General features: G+C 35.6%; 1 protein-coding gene across 2 annotated transcripts; it reads right to left on the bottom strand.

The window, feature by feature from the left end:
* Positions 1–1,285: 1,285 nt before the first annotated feature.
* LOC146169304 (serine/threonine-protein kinase ULK1-like) lies at positions 1,286–18,652 on the bottom strand. Of its 2 annotated transcripts, none has more exons than XM_083381420.1 (24): positions 18,417–18,652; positions 17,842–17,934; positions 17,479–17,520; positions 16,072–16,104; positions 15,617–15,653; positions 15,343–15,513; positions 14,623–14,696; positions 13,551–13,652; positions 13,100–13,158; positions 12,017–12,153; positions 11,698–11,801; positions 11,211–11,313; positions 9,248–9,579; positions 8,672–8,891; positions 8,127–8,265; positions 7,639–7,740; positions 7,150–7,202; positions 6,535–6,696; positions 6,063–6,154; positions 5,266–5,498; positions 4,642–4,760; positions 4,116–4,255; positions 3,257–3,395; positions 1,286–2,699 (listed from the first exon to the last, which is right to left on the bottom strand). In XM_083381420.1, exons 1-24 carry the CDS (start codon positions 18,504–18,506, stop codon positions 2,635–2,637), a joined length of 2,841 nt encoding a protein of 946 aa, XP_083237546.1. In that variant the 5' UTR covers positions 18,507–18,652; the 3' UTR covers positions 1,286–2,634. The 2 variants fall into 2 exon arrangements, with proteins under 2 accessions (XP_083237546.1, XP_083237555.1); XM_083381429.1 differs by having other exon boundaries at positions 5,266–5,495.
* Positions 18,653–22,531: the final 3,879 nt, after the last annotated feature.

Raw genomic sequence — 22,531 nt, 5'->3', positions numbered from 1 at the left:
GCAGCTCTTATACAAGCCGTTCTAATTTTGCAATTTACTTTTTCAGACATATAAATATTATATTTTCCCAAATAAGATCGCGCATTGTTTCCCAAAATTACATATTTGGGGTTTCACTTGAACACATGATCTACAACGGTTTATATTTATGTCAACCAAAAATAAAAATAATTTTAAGAGCTTGGATATCAATTTTTGTCAAAACGATTTCCCAATATATACATGACCTTATTGAGATATAATTTGCTGCAGATTAACTATGACGAATCACGCTACTTAATAAATCAAAAAAGTGTTTTTTACAGGGTTTTTAAGATTTGACAAATAACAGTTTCTGTGGTGGCAGAAAACTTTGCGTGTAAAATAATTGTTTTATGTTACTAATAGGCATTTCAAGCAACACATTTTGCCTTGCCTTATAATAAGGGTGATAGTTAAGTTAAGATATTACTGTTTTGTAGTTGTAGTAGTATTTTATCGAGTATGTTGGTGTAACGCAAGCCAAAATGGTTTGAGAACTGCTTCTTCCTTGTCGTATGGATATATACAAAACGAAACGTTAAAATTATATCAATCAGAAAAACAGACGTTAAAGCAATAAACAACCTAAGTTAATAATTTTTTTTTAATGTGCAACAACATTGTCTTACAGTAACAAGAAGTGCCACGTTTTTACGGACCATCAGAAGTTGTAAGTTTCCTTCTCTCCATATGCGATAAGCTGCCTACTGTGTTACAATCCAAGATCGTTTATTTGTTGATCCTCGAGAAGCGAATCATTACCAGTGGTTTAATTAATGTCTCCACAGAAGGATCTATTAGTTGTTCTGAAAGCTGCAATTCTTAACTCAACTCTCAAAAATAAATATCCAATGTTGATTATTCAGGTTTTGCCAATATATAACCAGTCGTTAGGCCTAAGTATATAAGCTATACTAAAAACGAGCTTTTGAGCAAAACTAAAATTCCAAAAAACTGTTCTATGACTATAAGAAGTATAAAAACAATAGTGATTTAGCGAGCGTTATAAACTTACGTTGTTATTAGTGGCGTTTAAGCAAGTTACACAAAGGTGCGTCATGCCTGTAAAAATAGACAGCCTATTTTTGCCAAGCAAACGCTCACCCAAGCTGTCTTTCTCAAGTTTTTTTTATAATATTTTGCAGCCACTTCGATAATATAGCACAACTAAATCTCACATAAAATGTGATACACAGAATTAGTATGAATATTGTCACAAGATTCCAACGCCATAAATCGTGCTTGCAGTCATCCGCAATTGTTTATCTCGGGTGGTTTTATTTGTATTATTCGCAAAAGTACACAATATACAACAGCGACAGTGCTCTGATATGAAGAAACCGGCAAAAACTACGGTCAAAGAAAACGTGGAGTTTTACCAACAAGCCACCGTTTTAGCAGAAAAGAAAGTCTAAGATACTTTTCTATTTGTAACGCTTGTTTGTGGCAAAGTGCAGCGAAAACTAAAAGAGAAGGCAACAAATGACGTCGATGACAAGACAAACAGATTATTCACAAAGCGATTTTTCTACAAGTTGGAATTTGGCTGTCGAATAGCAATTATATTTTCATGAAACAAAACATCAAGATCAGTTATAAAGATGGCCAGGTTCACTGGTGAAACGGGATTCCTATAAGCCATACTAAAATTGCACATTTTCAGAGACAAGACAAGACACAATAAAAATACAAAACAAGGTATAACGTGTTTTGTAAACAAAAAAATCGAATCAAACGAACAAAAACGGTTGTCGGAAAGGAAAAGGTTTGTTTTCTGTCTGTGAATATGGCAGTGAAGAAAACACAATTTGCGCTAAATACTATTTGACACCATCGGATCAGCTTGCTGTCTGATAAAATTTTGCAAAAAATGCCCATAAATTGTGTGAAGTTCAGCAGAAAGAGCAAACAAAAACAAAGGTATTTAAGGTAAACGCCAGGCACTGGAGCTTTCAAATAAAACTGTGCGGAAACGTGGAAATGGTAAAACAGAAAACGCAACATCTAATTGAGGTTTACAAACTACTTACACACGCAGAAACACAGTATACGACATAAGAAGAAACACCAGCTTTCTGGATATAAAATGGAACACTATTTTTTTGTTTAGTCGATGTTTTAAACAATTAGTGGTGGTATTTAATAAGGTTGATGCGAGCTTTATACAACGCAGCAGTTTACAAGTGCAAGCTGCGTAGCGTTACTTTAGCAACAATACGCATTTTTTAGTAATTTTCGAAATTTCTTTTTTTTTAGTAATTTTCGAGAGTAATTTTTCGAGCTAAACGTAGAAGCAAGATAAAATTAGAAGGGATAGTACACTGTAGGTCTCTGTTAAGCAAAAAATACCACAAAACAACAACAACGACTGCGCAGCAACGTGCTCGTAAAAATTACCAAATTAAGGATCTCTCAGCTAATTGTAAAAAAGTTAGGAAATAACTTAAATAAATTATATGCACCAGTAAATTTCGTGTGCTAGCACATTTTGTGTTATTCGAGCAAAATAACTAAATTTACAATCGTGAAAATACTTGGAGGAGAAAAATCTCTTTTTCCAAAACTGTTTGGTGTAACTCTGGGTTAGTGTCTGTGCTGCGGGGTTACAAGGGGTCAGTGGACTGGCGTTGACCACATTCGATCAAGATGGCGCAAGCGATGTTCGACGTTTGATTTGTCTAAAAAGGGAAAACAAACAAATTTAACAAAAAAATATATGCTTTACCAACTGAGTTACACCCTGCACAGGCTCAGAGGAGAGAAAGAAGAAACATGAGTTTGAACCTCACTGCAGTCTAGCTGTTTTTCTACCCTGACCTTGCTTGCACGAGATTCTTAATTTATCAAATAATTTCGAGTATCCCCTCCGAAGGTTCCCGGAGTTCTATTAAATGTGTTCCGTTATAGTAGGTCAGTACGAATTCTAAATTGCTAGATAGCAGTTGTACACACTTGTGTATAAATGTTTTAGTTCCTATTCAATTTCAATAAAATTATCATATTATCTACTTATCTAATAGACTATTTTCAAGAAAACGCTATTGTAAAACTTTTTTGTTTTAGATGGAACAAAATTGAAAAAAAACTTGTTCAGAGTATTGATCAGCAGTATATGGTTTGTTTTTATTTTAAAGGTTTCACATAAAAAATATCTGCTCTTTATTCAGTAACTGATTTAAATTCCGCAAAACTGACCAGAGACAAAATTGTTTAACACATTAGGCAAAAAACTTACATTTCTCGAGCTTCTGTTTGTCGTAGTTTTCCGTAGCACCAAGGGAAATTCCCTTAAAAAGCACGAGGGCGCGTCTGTACTTGGTCATACACTTCTGCGCGCTTCCTTCGAATATTTCGTCCAGGGCAGCTGTCCTGCACTGTAAAGCCACAATACATAACAACGTTTACAGAATGGACGAAATCGCAAAATTAGACAGTTTGGTTGAAAAAAACGTCGCGGGCAGGAAAATTGTTGATATGATATGGAAGGGATTGACTAAAGCAGGGTTTGCAAACTTTTTTACGTCAGGACGCACTTGTTGACATGGAGAGCAAACCCAGCCCAAGTTTTACGGGTATATTTATATTTCTTTTAAATTGCTTGCAAGTTTGTGTACATAAGCCTTATGTTACATTACAAGTCTTGTGAGTTTAAAGAGCTAAGCCTAAAAAGAAACTCAAAATATATGTTTTATCCGGCGGCGCGGCGCACCGCGGTTAAGAAGCGCTGGACTTGTAATGTAACATCATTATAAAGTTACTAGTTTTAAACTATATTTAGAACGTTTCTAAACTAACTGTAGGTAAACGAAGAGAACATAACAGTTTCACAAACTTAGGCAAATTAAGTCAAAGTTTATAAAATTAAAATATACAGGTAGCAATCGTACCAACCGCGAACGAAATATAGCACGATGGTATTCGCATACGCTTGTATGCTCATTTAGGCTAAAAAACACGGGGTTAGCAACCACACGTGAAAATCAGGGAGGCGGAAAATAGGGTTCGATTAAACTATGAGATTCCCAGGCCAAAACAAGATTAAGTTTTTTGCAAAAGATGCAAATGCCAAATTTGAAAGTAGACTTGTTACTTACGTCGTGTACTGCGTAGTGGTAAAGTAGTCGGTCGGCGGACTTGAAGCTTTTCTGCTTGAGTGCGCCAATGTCGCAGCGGGCTTTCGCTTCTTGGCACTTGCGGCAACTTGACTTGTACTTTTGGTTGATTTCTATGGCAACTGAGAAAAACAGACAAAAAAACTACAATGAGTACTTGCCGATTTAAAAGTTGCTTATTTATTTGGAAGATAGTTTAATGTGATTAAATGTACTCTATTTTTGCTGTAATAATAAAGGAAACATAATCTGTAAATCATCTTTGCTTTAAAACTTCGAAAAACCCTATTTTATATATTGGCTCAAATGCGATATGTATAGAAACAGACAAAGCGATTGTCAAGTGACACTAAGAATTTGTTTGAAGAAGATTGTGAAGGAGCACGAACAACTAATTTTAAACCTTCTTATCTCACCAAAAAGAACAATATAACAAAAGCCACAAGCGTTTAGCACTCTTTCGACGTAGAACCGGTACTAGTGTTTGATCGCAACGTAAACAACTCACTCTGCTTCATCTTGGCGTCCAGGACAAGCTGACCGGATTTGACCTTGTTACGTATGGTGTGCAGGGCGGTGGCAAGCACTTGAAGCGAACGAAGGTAGAGGAGGACCTGTTCCGCTTGCCTGAACAAAAGGAAATTTGGTGGTACTGGTAATAAATGTTAGCGAAAATTTGAAATTCACTTGCATCTTGCCAACCGCTATCCCTAATTTTAAGAAAATGGACAATCTTTATGTAACAATAATCAGTTTACTAACTTAGGATGGAGTGTTTTTTCAATTTAAACGTTTAGTTGGAAGTTGGAAGACACTTTCATGGCCTTTAGGCGAGCGTGAAGTAATAATATTATAAAAGTAAAGGGCTTGGGTACTTTCCAACCTTTCTTGAAAAACGAACAATTTAAAAAAGCGAGAAAATTGGCAAAAACAATTAACTTCAAACTAACTTTGGGAGACGGCAAAATGAGGGTGTCAAACGTTGTGAGTCGTAAAAGAAGAAGCAAAATCTAACGGGAAAAAGAGCTTCAGCTATTTTAAAAATAGCACGTAAGTTAATAGACATTTCACATTCTTGGCATTCAAGCCGCGGTATATGCTGTAAAAACGACCAAACTCGACCAGAACTGACCTCTGTTCTTGCGTGGCGCTGTGCAGCTGGTCACCGGTGAAGGCTTCGTGCTGTCGCTTGACGGTGGATCGGCTGAGGAAACCGCCGGCGATGAGCTGGCTGTCCAGGGGAAGCGCGTGGTGTTCTGCCACGTCCTCGATTGCTTCGGCCAGCTGCCGGAAGAAGAGCAGTGACGACTCGGTGACTTCGTTCGGCGGCGAAACAAGGCTGGCGGTAAGGTGCGAGCGCTGCTGCTGTTGGAAGCACAATTGGGCGTTTTTGTCAATTTGACTCGGCGGCTGTACGGAGTTTACGCGCACAATTTTTTGTTTTAGAGTACGCGGGACTTTTTTCATGTTTTATTTCGAAGGGAACACAATCAATACTTTAATAAAATAAAAGGCTTGACAATTTAGGGTAAATCTTCACAAGCTTTTGGTTCAACTTCTTTTTTGAACGCCTTCTATAAAATTGAAGGCTTACTTTGATGCTTTTGGATTGCACATTTTTAAAGAACTTTACAGTCGAAAAAGAACAATTGCGGCCTCGAGATTTGCAACTGAAGGCCGCTAATTAGGTCACACGACTCGGTAACAAAACTGAGCTGCAACGTGAAAACATCCTCGGGATATCCGATAAACGACGCGTAAGGTCGATAAGACATTAATTTTCTACATGTCGTCACGGACTTTTTAATTTAAGGTTTGTGCATATACGACTAACCTTTAAATTATACAGAGCTAACCGACTAAAATTATGTGCAACTCGAGCGGATATGTTTTTAAATGCAAACAACGAACGCCGGAAATTTTACTCACGTTGCCAGAAGTTGGGATATCTTGCTGGTCCGGTGGACTTTGCGAGTTTCGGTTGGGGTCCTTTTGCCTGACAGCAGAATCTACTGCATCGACTAGAAAGGCAAATTTAAAACGTTACAGCATCGTACAAAATAATTAGTGCAAAATGTCGCTAACTTATTAGCCCCGAAAAAAGGAAAAAAATGATGACTGCAACAGCGAGAAACTCGGCAAAAAATTGCAAGATTTTATTCCAAAACAGTATTATCAACTATGTAAAAAACGTCAGTAGGGTATTTTAATTAAAAAAAAATAACTAAAAAACACAATAATAAACTAAGTAAAATTAATAAAAAAGTGAATAAAAAATACAGTGTCAGCACAAATGCTCCAACTCAGGGACCAACGTGTTTTGTTTTTCTTTGCGCAGTGGTGGCCACACGTATCAAACATTAAAGCAGATTCTTAAACAGGTGCAAATAGGTCAAAGTACCTGGCGAAGAGGCCGGCATAAACTGCTTGACCTGGTCGGACAGCTTGGCGGCACCGGGTGTCCCGCACACTGGCCAGATGTTCATCTTGTTGTTGTACCTGGCCAGGGCGGTGGCGTCGGGGGGTGAGTTGGGTGGGGTAATGCTAGCCGTGAGATTGCGGCCTAAAAGTGAGTATTCGTTTGAATAGGTTTTAATCGCGGACTTTGTTTTTTTTAGCCCATTTTACGTAAAACTACCCGAGTCCCGAGTCCGACGTGCGCACCAAACTCATAAGTGTAAGGCCGAAAATCGTGAAAGTGGCATTGGTAGAATATTTGCCAACCACGTATTTGTAGGTGGATGAATTATATGACACCCCTAATCCCTTTAAGTAAATTCTGCGGTTGAACATCTACCTTATTTTAGTTACCTAAGTGGATTAAACACAGGCTTTAAATGGGTTAAACACAGATTTGAGTTGGAGCCGGACTCGGTACTCAACAAAATCGGCACATTTGGCCATAATCGGACTAGGGATTTAAACTCTGTTCGGTTTAATTGACTCCGCATGTACCTAATTATATACCAACAGTACTTTTAGTTAAGAGAAAAACCGCTATTTGACAACGTCTTACCTGCGTTCGCTTGTAACTTTTCGATTTCCTTTCGCGACAGACCAAGCGCCATTCTGGAAAAACAAAACAGCACGAATTTATTTTTGATTTGAAGCCCCGTTTGAATTATTCTTTGTTTCCAATGAGTGAAATGGACGCTGGTCTAGAATCCTAACACAACTCTCACAACGCACACTATTTGGGTTGGGGTGCGCGTTAGCGTTTTGGGTTAGGGTGGGTCAAGTATTATTATTAAACAATGAATATAATAATACTTGACCCACCCACACCCAAACGCTAACTCGCAAACCTAACCCAAATATTGTGCGTTGATTTAATATTTGTGGAAGGATATTAGACCAGCGCCGTGAAATGTTTCACAGGTAAGTCTATTCCGGTTTAAAATTAGTATTTGATACTAATGAGCACAAACATATAACTATTGGATAGAAAAAGTGTTTACAACTCTAGGCTAGCCTTCGGTTAATTTAAATAATTTTAAGACCTTACCCGGCGGAAACGGCGTTAGGTGAGCCAGCCATCAGCACGTTTTGTTTCGAGTTGAACAGCATTCGCATAACTTGGTCAGACAACCGGTTCGAACTGTGGCACCTAAGTAGGTTAAATGAGATTAGTCAATTTGCAAAAAAACACATAAGGTTTAACTTTGAATAAAGCAGTAATTACATAAATGTTAGGTTAATATTTCAAATCCCTTGGGGATGTTTTGCATTTACTAAATTCATACATCTTTTTGAACATTTACTCAATCGGCAGATTAAAAAAGACGAAACATATTGAGCATTGAGCGGCCCAACTGTGTAGTTCCCATAGAATTTGTGTCAACAACATCCTCAAACATCAGAAACGCAACAAAACCTGTCTGACATATAAACCAACTCATTGTTCACCCTCTGCCTTTGACACGGCCGCAAATCTTTATGGCGTTATTGCACGTATCTAATATTCATGAAGCGCGGCGGAATATTGCGGCCTACCTCATTAAAGGGCCGACTTGTTGCATCTTGCCGTACTGTATTAGGTCGGGAACCGTCTGCGCTTTGCTCATGGTAGCGTGATTTCCTGAAGTGTCGTGCTTTCGGCGGGAGGCGGGCGAAGATGTCGGGTTGCTGTTTTCTACAAAAATAAAACGAGATTTCTGTTTAATAGAAGGCAGATAATCATTTAATTGAGCAAAACTTTTGCAAAGCGTGTAGAAATTTAATTTCGTAAGATGGCACAGGAAATCTGACTTAAAAAAACGAAATAATCTTTTTCAGGAAATTTGTTCAGTTGCGGAAGATTTTTATATAGTTTTCGGGGGTTATTATTTATCTTCACTATTCGCGCCGTTTATAAAGTTTTTTTACCGCTGATTACGTCCCCATGCGTAATATCAACACAAAAAGCAATTGAGATATTTAAGTGTACAACATAAACGACCTGGGTGCAATAAACGATCTGGGTGCAGTAGAAACGTCAGGCAACACACTCTTAAACAATTCTAATTTACGCTTTGATAACAAATAAACAATATACCCACCGTCGGTTGGGTTCTCCATTATGGTCGAGCACTCTCCAGGCTTGCTGACTCCCGATAGCCTCTGTCTCCTACTGGAAAACACATTCTGGCTTCCCTCGTCGGGCGACGCCTGTTTACCACCGACAGGGGCCTCTGGGGTACCTGTTACCCCCCGGGGTGAGGGGGTGCCAATACTGGAGGACTGCGAGTGGCGCCTCTCCATTTTCTCGAAGTTTTCCACCTGTAAAAGCGGATTGGTAAAACAGTGTTACTGTTTAGATTTTGAAACGATTTCTTACGTAGAGCGCATGCTTGAAAATATTTTAAAATGTATGACCTCTTTTATTTAAACGAAATGTCACATTCCTACAAAAAGTGCAAATTAAAAACATTTTTTAATAAGGGCAAGGCTGGGATTACAACTAATTTATATCGCCTTCGTTTACGACCGATTTTAGTCGTTGGCCGCTTTATTTTACGCTCTTTTATTGTGGTATGTTAAAGCCATATCTCAAAGTTAATAAAATTGAAAAAAAAAAATTCGCGCTTATGTGCATTTGTGCCTATTAAAGTACTCCAAAATCGATATAAACTTACCTGAGTGGGTACAGGAATAGGAGTGGGCGATGGATGCTGGACCAAGTCCGACTTGCTCGATTTTCGAATTACTTCCGTCGGAGACGAAGAGTAACGCACGGAGGGAAGGGAGCCCTTTCGAGCGCTCAAGAGCGCCACCTGGCTGCTCCTGCGAGAGGTGGGCGGGGTCGAAGGGGGCGGGGTCGCCAGGGATCTTCTGCGGCCTCCGTAGGACAGCTTGGGAGAGGAGGATATATAGGAGAGCGGACTGTTTCTGCCGGTGTTGCTGGAAGTGCGAGGCCTTCTTCTGTGCGACTTGTTAGCGGTGTTGTTGTTCTGCTCGTTGGTTTCAGCTGTACAAACAAAAGTAGAAGATTGGTTAAATCAGTTTGCAAACCTAACTGGTTTACATTTAAAGGAGTTAGTGCAATTTGGTATTATAAAGCATGTTTGAGCATGTTTTTTTAATAAATTAGGAAGGTTATGAGACATTTAAATATTACTAAAAATAGCTATCTGACAGGGATAATCGTGATAAAGAAAATCAAACTAATTCAACATTTCCAAAGGAGTAAGTCGCACATTTGCAGCAACTAACATTGTTAAAACTAACAGCTCCGAAAAAGATTCAGACAGAAACACAAACATCCACTTCACATGGGAATTTAACAAAAACTACAGAAATCTCAAGTACCAAGTGATGTAGGGGAACAGTACTCGATGTAGTGGCAATATACTCAACAGCTGATGACAAGAGCACTAGGAAATTCCTCTGTTTGGTTAATCGCAGAGTAAACAAAGGGATCAGGGACATTTAAAACATACATTTATCAAGTGATCTAAAATAAGCACGAGTTTAAAGTTGGGATAAATTGAATTTTTAAAAATGACTAAAATTGTACGTTTTTTTAAACTAGACTTTTTTCATAGGATTTAATTGTTTTTATATTATAGCTCCAACTTGTTGCAAGATGTTGCCCCACCCAGTCACTCACTACTCTAAATGTATAATACAGAAAAAAAAGTTTCTTTTTCATAAGTCTAACCAGTTTAAGAGCAGAAGATAGCAGTAAAGTGTGACTTTATTTGTTTTATACATGCAATTAAAGTGAAGAATACCATCTAATATGAAGCAAACGGGGCTCATTAGAGTGAAGCCTAATTCAGTTTATGTAGAAATCCAGTTCCGCTTTTAAAGGAACAACAATGTGCTACGAGGGCTTATATTACGCTGTAACCTTGGCAGTAAATCAATAACAACATCCAAAAATGAATTATAGTGAACATGGCAGTAGTAAAATAAATCAATAACACTTTAGTTGCCTAATTGGCATATAATTAAAACCTTTATAGGTCTACCAAAGTATATGGTTAAGAGAAAATAAGTCTCATACCTTATATGAGGGAACTTAGAAAGCTATTGAAGCTACATATTTTTAACTGTATTTTCTTGGAAGGCATATACACTTATACATTTGTTAACACCTAGGTTAGGTTGGCAAAAAATGAAGAACTGAGCTGCAGTACTCTTAATGTTCTGTATATATTGGAAAAAACGAAGAGATATGCAGGAGGCAAGACAAAAAAATTGTTATATGGAGTGCCATGTTACACAAACCGAACAAGCCTTTATGCAACAAAGATTTCCTTCAAACGGGCTAAAATAAGTATGGTTGGAAAAAAATTAAAATGTTTTCGACCAACATAGTTCAAATGGGAAAAAAAAGTATATAGCTTGGTGGGAGTGGGAGAAATGACTTGAGTATCCATTTTGTTAGAATTGTGCTGCGAAAAATCAACTTAGATTTATTCGTAAACCAGATACCATGATTAAAAAAGCCACATCTGGCTTGCAAGACACGGGCTGAATCTTTCAGTAAAGGCTAAACTAAAAATAAAAAAACCTCTAAATTAATATATTTGTTTTATAAATAAGGGACAAGGGTTTTCACAAAACTAAACATTTGAATCTTTAGGTACTTACAGGAACCATCCAAAGGATGTGAAACGATAACAAAGTCCTCGGACTCTTTACTTGAGTTGCTAATCAAAGACATTGTAAGACCAGACTCATCAGGTATTTCCAACTGAAAGAAAATGAATAAAATAAAATAAAAACAAAAAGTAATCTTAAAAAGCTGTCATTACTAAGACTGCAATTGGTAGACCTTTATCATCTAAGCAATTCTAAAAAAACTATAATGTGAAAACAAAAGTGAAACTGGTCAAAGAGTAATGGCATTTCAAGTAGAATATAGCCATATATATACAAGGAAATAAAATAATTTATTAATCCCTCCACTAACAAAAATTATTATCTACCAGTCAACACTAAAAATAACACAAAACCATTTATCAGCCTATAGATATTTTAAAAGCACTGAAAATCCATTTATGAGAGAAAAATGTAGATGAATTTTGTGTTTAAAAAATAAAGAATTTCGTAAATCTTTTTCAAGGTATCCACATACTTCTTTAGGCGATACAGGAATTACTGATCGAGGGTCAGAGTTGTTGCTTGACAAGGGACTTGATTCAGATGCTGTAAATCGTACAGGGACTGGCACAGGAGAAGCTACAATTAAACAATATCCAATTATTACTTATTTAACAGAAAGGTCTTGTTTCAACAAATGAAATAGTAATAGATCTAAATGTTAATTAATGTTCTTAAAAATTCAAAACATATTTTTTAGGATTAGTCTTTATTAGCCTTTGTAGTTTTATACTAAATTAAACAATAACATTATCCACTTTGTTTACACTTTATGATAGATATTAATAGCTCACATTGTTTGCTTTGGCTTGATTGCATAGCTACAAAGGGGTGGTCGAAAAATTCTTGAAACCCAATCCGCTCTTTGATATTTTTTCTCAGTAACTTTAAGAGGAGGTCTTTTAGCTCGGGTGACGTTCCAGGGGGTATTCTGTTTTAAACAAGGCTGTTGGTAAACAAATCAATATCTCTGCAGGTTGATTGATATATAAAATCTATTCTGCACTATGAAACACAGTAGAACAAAGAATAACTAAAATACTATTTTTGGTTCCTTAAAACCCTTTAGGTGGTACCTTAAACCTCATAAATATATCTATTTAACTTATATTTCCTTACTTAATTTCAATAAATATATACCAATAAATTAAGACACCCTTTCTATTCAGTTAAAACAGGTTTTACTAAACAACTACTCATAAAATGTTGGCTTGCACCTATTTATGCATACAATGTTGCAACATACATGGTGTAATTCTGAAAGTCATTCTAAATTGATTGCATTGCTTGTTAAATGAGAAACTTCCCGAAACAAAAAACTGAAACTACCACTGCAAGGGGAAGTTTGGCTGGGACTTATACTGTTAATAACACCTTAAAACCAGCATATACAGTGGTAAACATATGACAGACAATTATTAGCATATCTGTCATACAAACAATCTAAAGTTAATAGAAATTATTTTTCAAGATAAATGAAAAAAATCCTAAACTGAAATACAGCTGAAAAATCGGCACACAGAATAGAACATAGAAATTAATATAACCTGTGACATGAAAAATAAAACGGTAACTGGTTTGACATTGCAACATTACCTAACTACTAATGGCTAATTACATTACCATGTGGGTGTTTTCAATACAGCAGGACATAATTCTCACATGTCATAACTATGACATAACTAATCTTACAAAACGCTGGCGGTTTAAGAGCAGATAAAAGATTTACAGGCAACAAGATTAATAAGTGCTTGGAAGTTAAAACAAACAGAGTGAAGAAATTTATAATTGAAAAGTGATTTAGTATTATTATGAGTGCCATCAGTAAATATGCAGCAATAAACAAGTAAAACAGACATGCAGAATATATGGTTTACCTTGGAACAACTCGCTGACTTCTTTCATAGATGTTTCTAAGTTCCTGTGGAGTGCTTGCCTGTAATCGGTATGACTTGGTAAATAAGCATTAAAGTAAAACACAAAGTGAAATAGTTATTCCTGTTTAAAAGTATATCTGGTATAAACCAAGAGCATGCAAGCTGCAGTTGAAGTTGGGTGATTTAAGAGCTGCATTACGTTGACTTAAAGCCATAAAAACAATATTTTGCCACAATTAAGTTTATATGGAATGGATCTAATAAAAAAATATAAACTGTCTGTCAATTTGTACTATATTGTAACTGAGTTGCAGTTTCCGCACCTCTTGGATAAACCAAATTAACCAAGTTTTACTAATACAGAAATCGTCTTAGAAAAAAGGAAGTTTATCTTAAACTCACAAGCACTTAACATAGTGAACACACAGATATAATGGATGAGTTTTGTTACCTGAAATGGGGCTCTACCAACAAGGCACTGGTAGACAATCGTGCCAATGCTCCACAGGTCTGCTTTGGCATCATAATGTTGCGAAGTAATAACCTCAGGAGCCTGAAACCAAGGTGTGTTAATTTAACTAAACTATACTATAATGATGTCATTTAACTAACCTTAACTAACAAAATATATCATATTAGTACCAGGTTGTATTAGTTGCTTGATTAGCTTTTAGAAAGTGTATGTGACAGTATATTAAAATCATCTGGAAGAACCAATTAGATTTCTAATAGTTAATTGCAAATAAAAGGTTGGCTTATAGAGCTAAATGTTTGTGTTTATCTGTGAGAGTGACAATATGAAAATAGAATCCCCAAATATAAATGTCTCTATTGAAGAACAAAATTAATCACCCTTGTTTAAAAAATTATTTAAATTAATTTTATAATCAAATTGTGATGAGTGTTAATCTGTTGTTTATTCCTAAAACTTGCATTTCGACTTCTAAAAGATGGCTTTGATATTAAATTAAATTAAAAGTGATTCATGACTGAATTATATGCAGGCGAAAATATCTGTCAATAAAGTATCAAGTTGCAATTAAGACTGCATGTGCAATGTATTGTTTATGGGTAAAACAAATATTTATGCTATTATTTTGGCAACAGTGGCATGACTTTGCAGGTATACTGCAACAAAGCCTGCAAAGACAATTTGATTGCACCATAGAAAAAGTTTAAGGTTTTGCCTGGGGCAATGTTAAAGAACATGTTTAAACATTTGACAGAAATTGTCAGCCAAAGGTCAGCAAATCAAAGATAGATAACTTGATCAGCTGATATAGAAATTGGCACTTTGTGAATTACCTTTTTAGGCAAAAGAAGCCTTTAAATGTTTTTTAAAAATATCACACAATATTAAATTAAGTGTCTTACATTTACAGCTACATTTACATTAATGCAATATCCAAAGTAAAATTAATCTTTTGCAATATCCAAAACTGGCTGGTGACCTAATTATGTGTACAGTAATGCATCAATAGAAATTGGGTAACAATAAAATAAGTAGAATTATAAATTCCTACCATGTACATTGGTGAACCACATAAAGTAGCTGCCATCATGTTATTTTGAAGGTATCTTGCAAAGCCAAAGTCAGCTAAAAGACAATAAAAAGAGCTTTGATTTAATAAAAAAAGTTGTTTAGCTAAAATTTACATAAACACATGTCACAATGTATTTAGCTGAATTTTATAAAGCAATCGTGTCAAATTTAAGTTGAAAATAAGAGAGCATAACCTAGACTACAAAAACAGGTAGTGGTTTAAGCACTTTGAGCTGCCGAGACACCAAGCAAAATATATTTTCAGATGACATAGCAAAAATGACAAAACCCAAATGGCATGTTTGAAATACTGAAGCCCTACGTTCAGCAATGTGTCATATGTGTGCATGATGTCAGATCAAAACAAATCGCTTCTAATCACGCCACATTCATGCTGTATGGGCTACTAGGGTTTGTTGTACTATGGCAAACGTAGTAACTAACAACATCCTGTAACCCATTACTCCGAAACATTCCTTTGTGCTATTTCTTGACTATAAACGGTTTAAGTAATCAGTAAATAAACAATTCTTTATTTTATTCATAAACTAACAAAGTTATTTTAATAGATTCACACTCAAGCTATAAGATATAAACTTCTGATATATAGCAATAAAAGGTTGCCATGTTGAAATATACACAATTTAGATAAACTGAAAAATATATATTTTCATAAGTTTTCTTTTTTTCAAGGATTTACCTATTTTGATTGTGATTTCATGTGGTGCTGGCTTTGGGTTTTTGTAGTTGAGCAACAAGTTCTGTGGTTTAAGGTCGCGGTGCAGAATTCCCTTGGACTGCAGCGCAGCCATGGCCGCCATGATTTGGCGCAAAAAGATCCTGATTGTATCTTCGCTCAAAGTGCCTTTGGCTGTAAAGCAATAAAACTTTGCTGAAGAGGTCAGACAGGTTCAAGGGCACTTTGGCTTAAGGTGAATATTTTTTGGTTTAATTAAAATGGTTCAGAACTTTACCTTGCAAGTAGTCAGCTAGATCGCCTCCATTGCAGTACTGCAAAAAAAGGTTTATTATTTTTTTTAAAATAGAAAACAGTTCTCAGTTAAAAACAACTAAACATGAAAAAGTGTACAAACTAAAAGTCAACAGTAGATTTTGGTTACTTCTATTTATTATTTTTTTTGTAAAATTTTCAAGCATTGGTGATATAGTATTTACAAATACAGATATGAATATGAATATAAATATTTAATTTTATTTGACAGTGTTCATAATACAGAAGTCAGAGCAGAGCATATGCTCAGACCGGTGATTAAGCTGGCTTTATCAATAAATAATAACAACAAGCTTAGCAGATGGCCTCATTGACACAAAGCAAAACAACTGAGCGGAAAATTACGAGAACATAACCAACTGTTTTCTAGACAAAGTCAAAAAAGTGAACAGAGGATCAAAGGGTGCATTTACAAACCTCCATAACCAAGTAAACGATGAGAGAAGATTCCTGTAACAGACATTAAAATAAAATTTAGACAACACAGAATGTATATATTTAATTAAAACACTATGTGAATAAATGTTGTTGGACAAGTACTTACAAACTGAAGTAACTCAATAAAAAATAAATAAATGCTAACTTTATGTGGGACTATGAAGTTTCATAACAGTGTAATGCCAAATTTGTATTAAAACTAGGGATGTTCAAAGTAGAATCCCAAGGTATTCTAGAATAATAGGTTTCGAATCTAGAATAACGAATCCAGAATATCGAATCCTAGTATATTTTTATTGAATTATCTAACCTTGGTTTTGTTTGGGGGAAGGGATTAATCTTAATCTACCCCACAGGGCCCACAATCACAGCAATAAATCGCCCAAACAATTTGCTAACATGTGTACATTATAATAAAAAAATCTTCCATATGTTTAACATTCTTAACAACTGTCATTTGAAGCAGTTCTATAAACTGTATTATATCAACTGTCCAGGTTGTTGCCAAAACTTATATTTTTGCCAATAGTGAGTACAATGAAACATTGCACACAGAAGTCTTAAGCAATTCGGTCCTGTTTTTTAAAGCATTGTTGGGTTTTAGTGCTTCTTTTTTGACTAACATGATATGTTATGCAGTCAAATAATGTACTGCAAAGAATACAAAGTTACTATTGACATAACGAATTCTTGACAATTACGCTGTTCATAACTGCATAACCTCGCTGAATATTAGCCTAAAGTTGACCTTAAGTGACCCTATAGCGCATTTTGTAGACGGCCAGCACGTTTTACAACGTAATATTACTTTTGCAACTTAACGCATTTAGGGCAATTGCGAACTCCACACCAGACATCACACGTTAGTCGCTCGCCCAATAATGCTTGATTGACACTTAATTATTAGACGAACGTTATCGCGAGACGCGGTAATTGGTCGCCCGAAAAAAACGCTGACACTGCACTACCAGGTTACATTTAAAGCAAGCCGCAGCGACAGGCCAACTTACCACACGCGTTTGTACAATTAGGCGCAACAATCGGCGGTAAAACATTAAATTATATCGGTTCCAATTACCCGAAATAAACGGCAGAATTGGATTCGATATTCTACTTTGAACATCCCTAATTAAAACATGTCTATATATGGAGCCTGAAGATGATTACTTGTGACATATTATGGCAGCAAATTTGTGTGTATGAATGCAAATGAATGATTAAAATAACTTTGTCTTGATGCCCTTAAATTTCACTTCCGGTGATATATTGTTTCATTAATGGAATCTAATGTCTTAAACTCAGTTTACAAATGTGGAAATTTAACAGAGAGGTTAGTTTTTAATATATAATGCAAAATGTGACATATATAATGCTCAATTTAATTACCTTGCACTCATATAGCTGGACAATGTTGTCATGTTGCAAACCCTAAAATAGAATAAATCAAAATTAATATTGTCAAACACAATAAAAATACATGTAGACAATACAAAATAAACTTCTATAAAAAATCCAAATTAAAATATACTATCCTTGTTTAAAACGCCAATATGCAGAACTTTTAAATAAAACAATTCCTGATAAAAAATTATAAGGGATATATTAAATTTACATGCAACAATTATAATATCACATATTCATGTATTACACTTAAATATATATTTTAATAGTCCCACATGATAGTATGATCAGTCTATAATTATCTTTATAAAATTAATGTAGCTTATGAACTGACTCATTCAAATGAACCTTTAAGATTTGTATCTCCTTATCCAAAACTGTTTGGGCTCTTCCAACTTTTTTCTTGTTTATGCATTTTATAGCAACCACTTTTTCTTTTCTCTGTTACAAAGCAAAACATCAAAGTAAAATTTACTTTTTAGAAATATTTAATATCAACTAAAAAACAATTTGATAAATCATAATGTTGGTCTACAATTCTCACCCTTTTTTATAGTAACCAAAACCAAAAAAAAATAAATCTTAAATTGCAATGGAGAAATCAATATGGGAAAAAATAATAATAATACTTGACCCACCAAGACACTAACTCGCACCATAACCCAAATAATGTTAGCGACATCCACAACCTCACGGAAATGTGGTAGGATTCTAGACCAGCGCTTAATTAATCATACCTTAATATATATATTAGTAAATCTTTACATAACAAGAGATTCAGATAAGAACAGTGGAAATGGTTAAAAATTTGTAGTACCTTAATTTATAATAATTTTAACAAAAGATTTAAATCAAAGCATATAAAAGACGTCTTACAAAAACATTACACTAAAATAAACACCAATAGAAAAAAAAATGCTTACCTTTTTATGGCGGCCTTTGTAGACAAGTGCAAAAGCACCATGGCCGATAAGGTCGGACTTGTTGAACTCATAATCGCCAACAGATTCCATTGTGACCTTTTAGCAGTGAGCTGGACTCAGCTTTTTCAGCGGTGTGTTGAGTCTCAAATTATCATTTATTTTAGTTTGCCTAATGCATACCAGGCATTGTATTTAAGTATATATAAATATATAAGTTTACCTTAAAATTAAGGTTGGTGTGAAGATTATACACTTATACATATATAGTTATACCATCAGAATTAGTATTTGTGTTAGGTTTAAAATTGAGTAAAAGCTAGTTACTTAATTGCTAAAATTAAATTATATAGATCTTATAAAGTTTGTAAGGCCTGTGAACCACACTGCTAGACTGCTATATTTAAATAATTTTTTCATGATTATATTGTTCAACTTATAACTACGGTACCAAAAGAGCACAGGATGTTTTATAACATTGGTTATAGATGATTTATACTTTTTTGTACTGTTTAAAGTTAAACCTAATATAATAAGGTCGCATGGTTTCCCATCTATTTTATTTGTAATGCTTAACTTTCCTCTCAGTCATTGGCAAACAAAAAATAATAGTAGGCTACAACAACGTTACACTATTCAATAAGGTTAAATGCGTTTAGACGTCTGAATGTCCCTATGTTTTTGTAACAGCTTACATACATCGATGGCCCTCTGTGGATCGAGTTATGATCTCACTAAACGCCTAAACGGAAACTAGTCGAAAAGCGGTCACGATAGACAAGACAGCTGCGAATGACAATAAGGGAAGCCCAAACATTTCCTTTCCCATATGCTTACGTACCATACCGATTCCTACATCTTATCAGGAGAAAACATGCGACACTGGAACAATTTTGGAAAATTGCCGAATTACGTAACAAGTACAATTTTAGTACATGTACTGCCGAAGCGACTGACGCATTGAGATTGAAGTGACGCAAAACTGCCCTATCGCTTTTGGCCATTAACCATATATAACCTTCGCCACGCTCTGCTGCGCTTGAGCAAAACAAAGAAATCACGCTCATCACAGCTGATTGGAGCGTGGTCACGGGCCGACGATTTCGTTTAAATACATACGGAAATCGTGCATCTTCGAGATAAATTTTTGGTTAAAAATGACTATGAAATATTTCACTTCAACTTTGAAAATGGTTTGCCAAACATTTGGGTATGTATATTTTCACTTTGCTGCTTAAAATATATCTGGTTTTACTATCTCGTAAACTACGCTGCCCTTCTACTTCAAACTTTTTCAGTCGCTGTGCAAAACAATTAGGGAAATATCACTTATTTTGGAACTGACCAACGTAACAGAGCTGAGTAAACACTATCGACAGAAATTGCGTAGGTTATCTTTATAATTTACCCTACCTTTTCCCTGAAAACACCTCAGGCGTTCATTAAAGCTCCTGAACTTCATCTAACGCTGAATTGCATCATCCTGTCCCGAAACCTATAAATATTTGTGGCGAAAGAATGAAAGGGGATAATATCACTATACACGTCATACAGTCCACTTGTAGAGATCGGTGACAGTTGTGTGCGTAAAAATGATTTTCCTCTAAATTCCACAGGCCTAAGCGACCGTCGGGCGTCGAGAGAATAAAACAGTAGTTCAATGTGACATTCACAGCTCTGGTTTGACAATGTGCGTCATTTGGGCGCGCTTAAAATATATAACAATACAACCTTGAGCTAAACCCAAACGGAAACAACTATGCCGTCTTAGAAAAACATAACCTAGTTCGTCGTAAAACGCCAGTTTATAGCAATATACTGGCTGGTAAATAACAAACTGAGTAGGCCTTCCTTTTGTGAATGTAAAGCGATGTTGTTATTCCCTGGGTGGGTTCTAGGTCATTACAATAAACTAATATGTATCCCCTTTTTGTTAGAGAATTTTCTGAAACCTGACATTTAAAAAATCGCGGTTGGAAGTGCGCGCCTTCGAATGTCTTTTGTGGCGCCACAAATAATGTAGGTCATTATTGTCGTTGACAGGCCACCACAACATGTTTTGCCGTATCATGAAAGACGCAGCAGTTTCGTTTCAAGGAAATCCACCAAAACAAACTCACCCGTCGCCACACTACGTGTATACGAACTTTAGCAGTGGGGTGGATATCGACCCAACACCAGTGCGTGATCGACATACTGAGTTCAGTCGACCTTTGGCGAAGCGACGCGGCTTTGTACAAACAAGTCGCCAACCGCTGATAACTAGACGGGTAGTTCACAGAGTGAACGGCCTGCTGCGGCTTATGCCCTATAAAATAACCAGTCTGGATTATCGCGATTGCACCAGCAGGCCGAAAACGGCACTAGTTCGTACGAAATACGAACGAAAGCCGTAAGCCAATTTACCGGGTACAGGATATTCCTTGTCGGGAGTGTTTTATGACCTGTTGACACCTTCAGCCATTTCACCATTTGCAGCAATTTCTACTTCAAGGTATACTTTTAACATGAACTGGCGTTTTCACCCTATCCGCATTACTCCTTCTTTAGTTACGTACGCATTTGAACAAATATATTTGAGGTTTGCGTGTTAGCAAATACGACCTGGTTGACAGATCAAACTGTTTGTTACGTAAGGTTTGCTACACAAACAAATGTCAATATTTTTCTCCGTTCGGCAAATAAAATTTAGCAAATAGTTGTAAAGTGTTTTTCAATACAAACGCCTTATGTTTTCTTCTATACAAGGGGCTCTTGGCAAATAGTGTTATTGATGATGTTTAATGAAATTCTTTCCAGCCTGTCAATATTTTGCGATTTGCAAACACAATAATTTGTAAACAAATATAAATTGTTGACAAGTTTTAAATGATGTATATTTGAAAAGTGGTGTAAAAATTAAACATATTTTGGAAAGTAATAGGTTGGGGTTATTACACATCACGGGGAGAGGGTACGGCACTTTTGGGCTAGCGTTATTTTGTTCGACCAATTTTGTAAAATATATTTTCGGAATTATAATGCGAAAGTATTAGTAATTTTTGACAGAGGTCGGCAACTTATTTTGCACTGCGCATTGATTTAAGACTGAAAGTAGACCGGCCTCCATAAAATGTTCAGTATATTTAGTTCAAGAGAACAAAGAGCTTGTTTTTGCACAGAAAAGTCGCCTTGATCAAAACGATAAAACGAATTGATAAGGTCATGAATCAAGCATTGTTAACAAAAAGTGCTATTTATGACATCAATTTTTGCAATTTTACGTAAACACTTATGATTGGACAAATAAGGAAGCTAAAGCCCACAAGAACAAAACAGTAAACTTGTTCCTCGATAAAACAAGGTCCCTATGACGTCAAAGATTTGAATTATATAAATTAGTGGTTAACGTTTCTCCTTGCAAAGCCCTTGTAAAAGTTTGCAAATATTGCGACGCACACAGCAATAAAAACTCATTTTTCATTCACTTATTTGTATAAAAATCACAAAATGTAACTGCCAACACCAAAAAAAAACAGCGCAAGAAATTCAGTTAACATATAAGGTGAGACGTCTCTGGTTTTGCAGAGGAGTTTAGCTTGAATGTAGTGCGTTAATTTTCAATAAAACCTGGTTGTCTTCCACGAATTGCGAATATGAGCATCCTCATTCACAAAAAAAATTGTGTAGGACTCCTAGCTATAATATTTTTTTAAAGGTATATTCTAAAATTGCAAACTTTACGTCATTTGTAACAAATTTGAGTTGATGACGCCTAAACTTAAATTAATCGACTTGGTACAATTAACTTTTTTAATATGGTGTGTTCTTTAATAGAAGGCTATATTGAATGTCTATTGGTGTGTTTGATTTTTGTAGCTCATATGGACCATGTTTTGTAGCCTATAAAGGAATATCGTTGTAACATGTTACACTGGGTATTTTGCAGGGATTTTTTTGTAGGTTCTGTCACTTTTTTCACCAAATTAACTACAAAATAATTGTTGCAATTTTTTGTTAGTTTTCAACTTGTTTACTGGCCTAAAAGGAGCGTCGCGTAAATTATTTCATGTTGTGAATGTGAGGCTATTAAAAGTTCACTAAATCTCGGAAATGATTTCGGATATCGCAATCAAAGG

This window comes from Ascidiella aspersa, chromosome 1, assembly GCF_963924565.1.
Source record: "Ascidiella aspersa chromosome 1, kaAscAspe10.2, whole genome shotgun sequence".
NCBI classification, from domain to species: Eukaryota; Metazoa; Chordata; class Ascidiacea; order Phlebobranchia; family Ascidiidae; genus Ascidiella; species Ascidiella aspersa.
This window is presented reverse-complemented; position numbering and strand designations above follow the sequence as displayed.

What these genes read in the sequence shown, in the direction of transcription:
- LOC146169304 (XM_083381420.1), bottom strand. Translation starts at nt 18,506, where the DNA reads ATGGAATCTGTTGGCGATTATGAGTTCAACAAGTCCGACCTTATCGGC. An exon ending in ACAAAGGCCGCCATAAAAAG is followed by an intron (nt 17,935 to 18,416) that starts GTAAGCATTTTT and finishes GCTTTGTAACAG; the next exon opens with AGAAAAGAAAAAGTGGTTGC. An exon ending in GGACGCCAAGATGAAGCAGA is followed by an intron (nt 4,256 to 4,641) that starts GTGAGTTGTTTA and finishes TGTTTTTCTCAG; the next exon opens with TTGCCATAGAAATCAACCAA.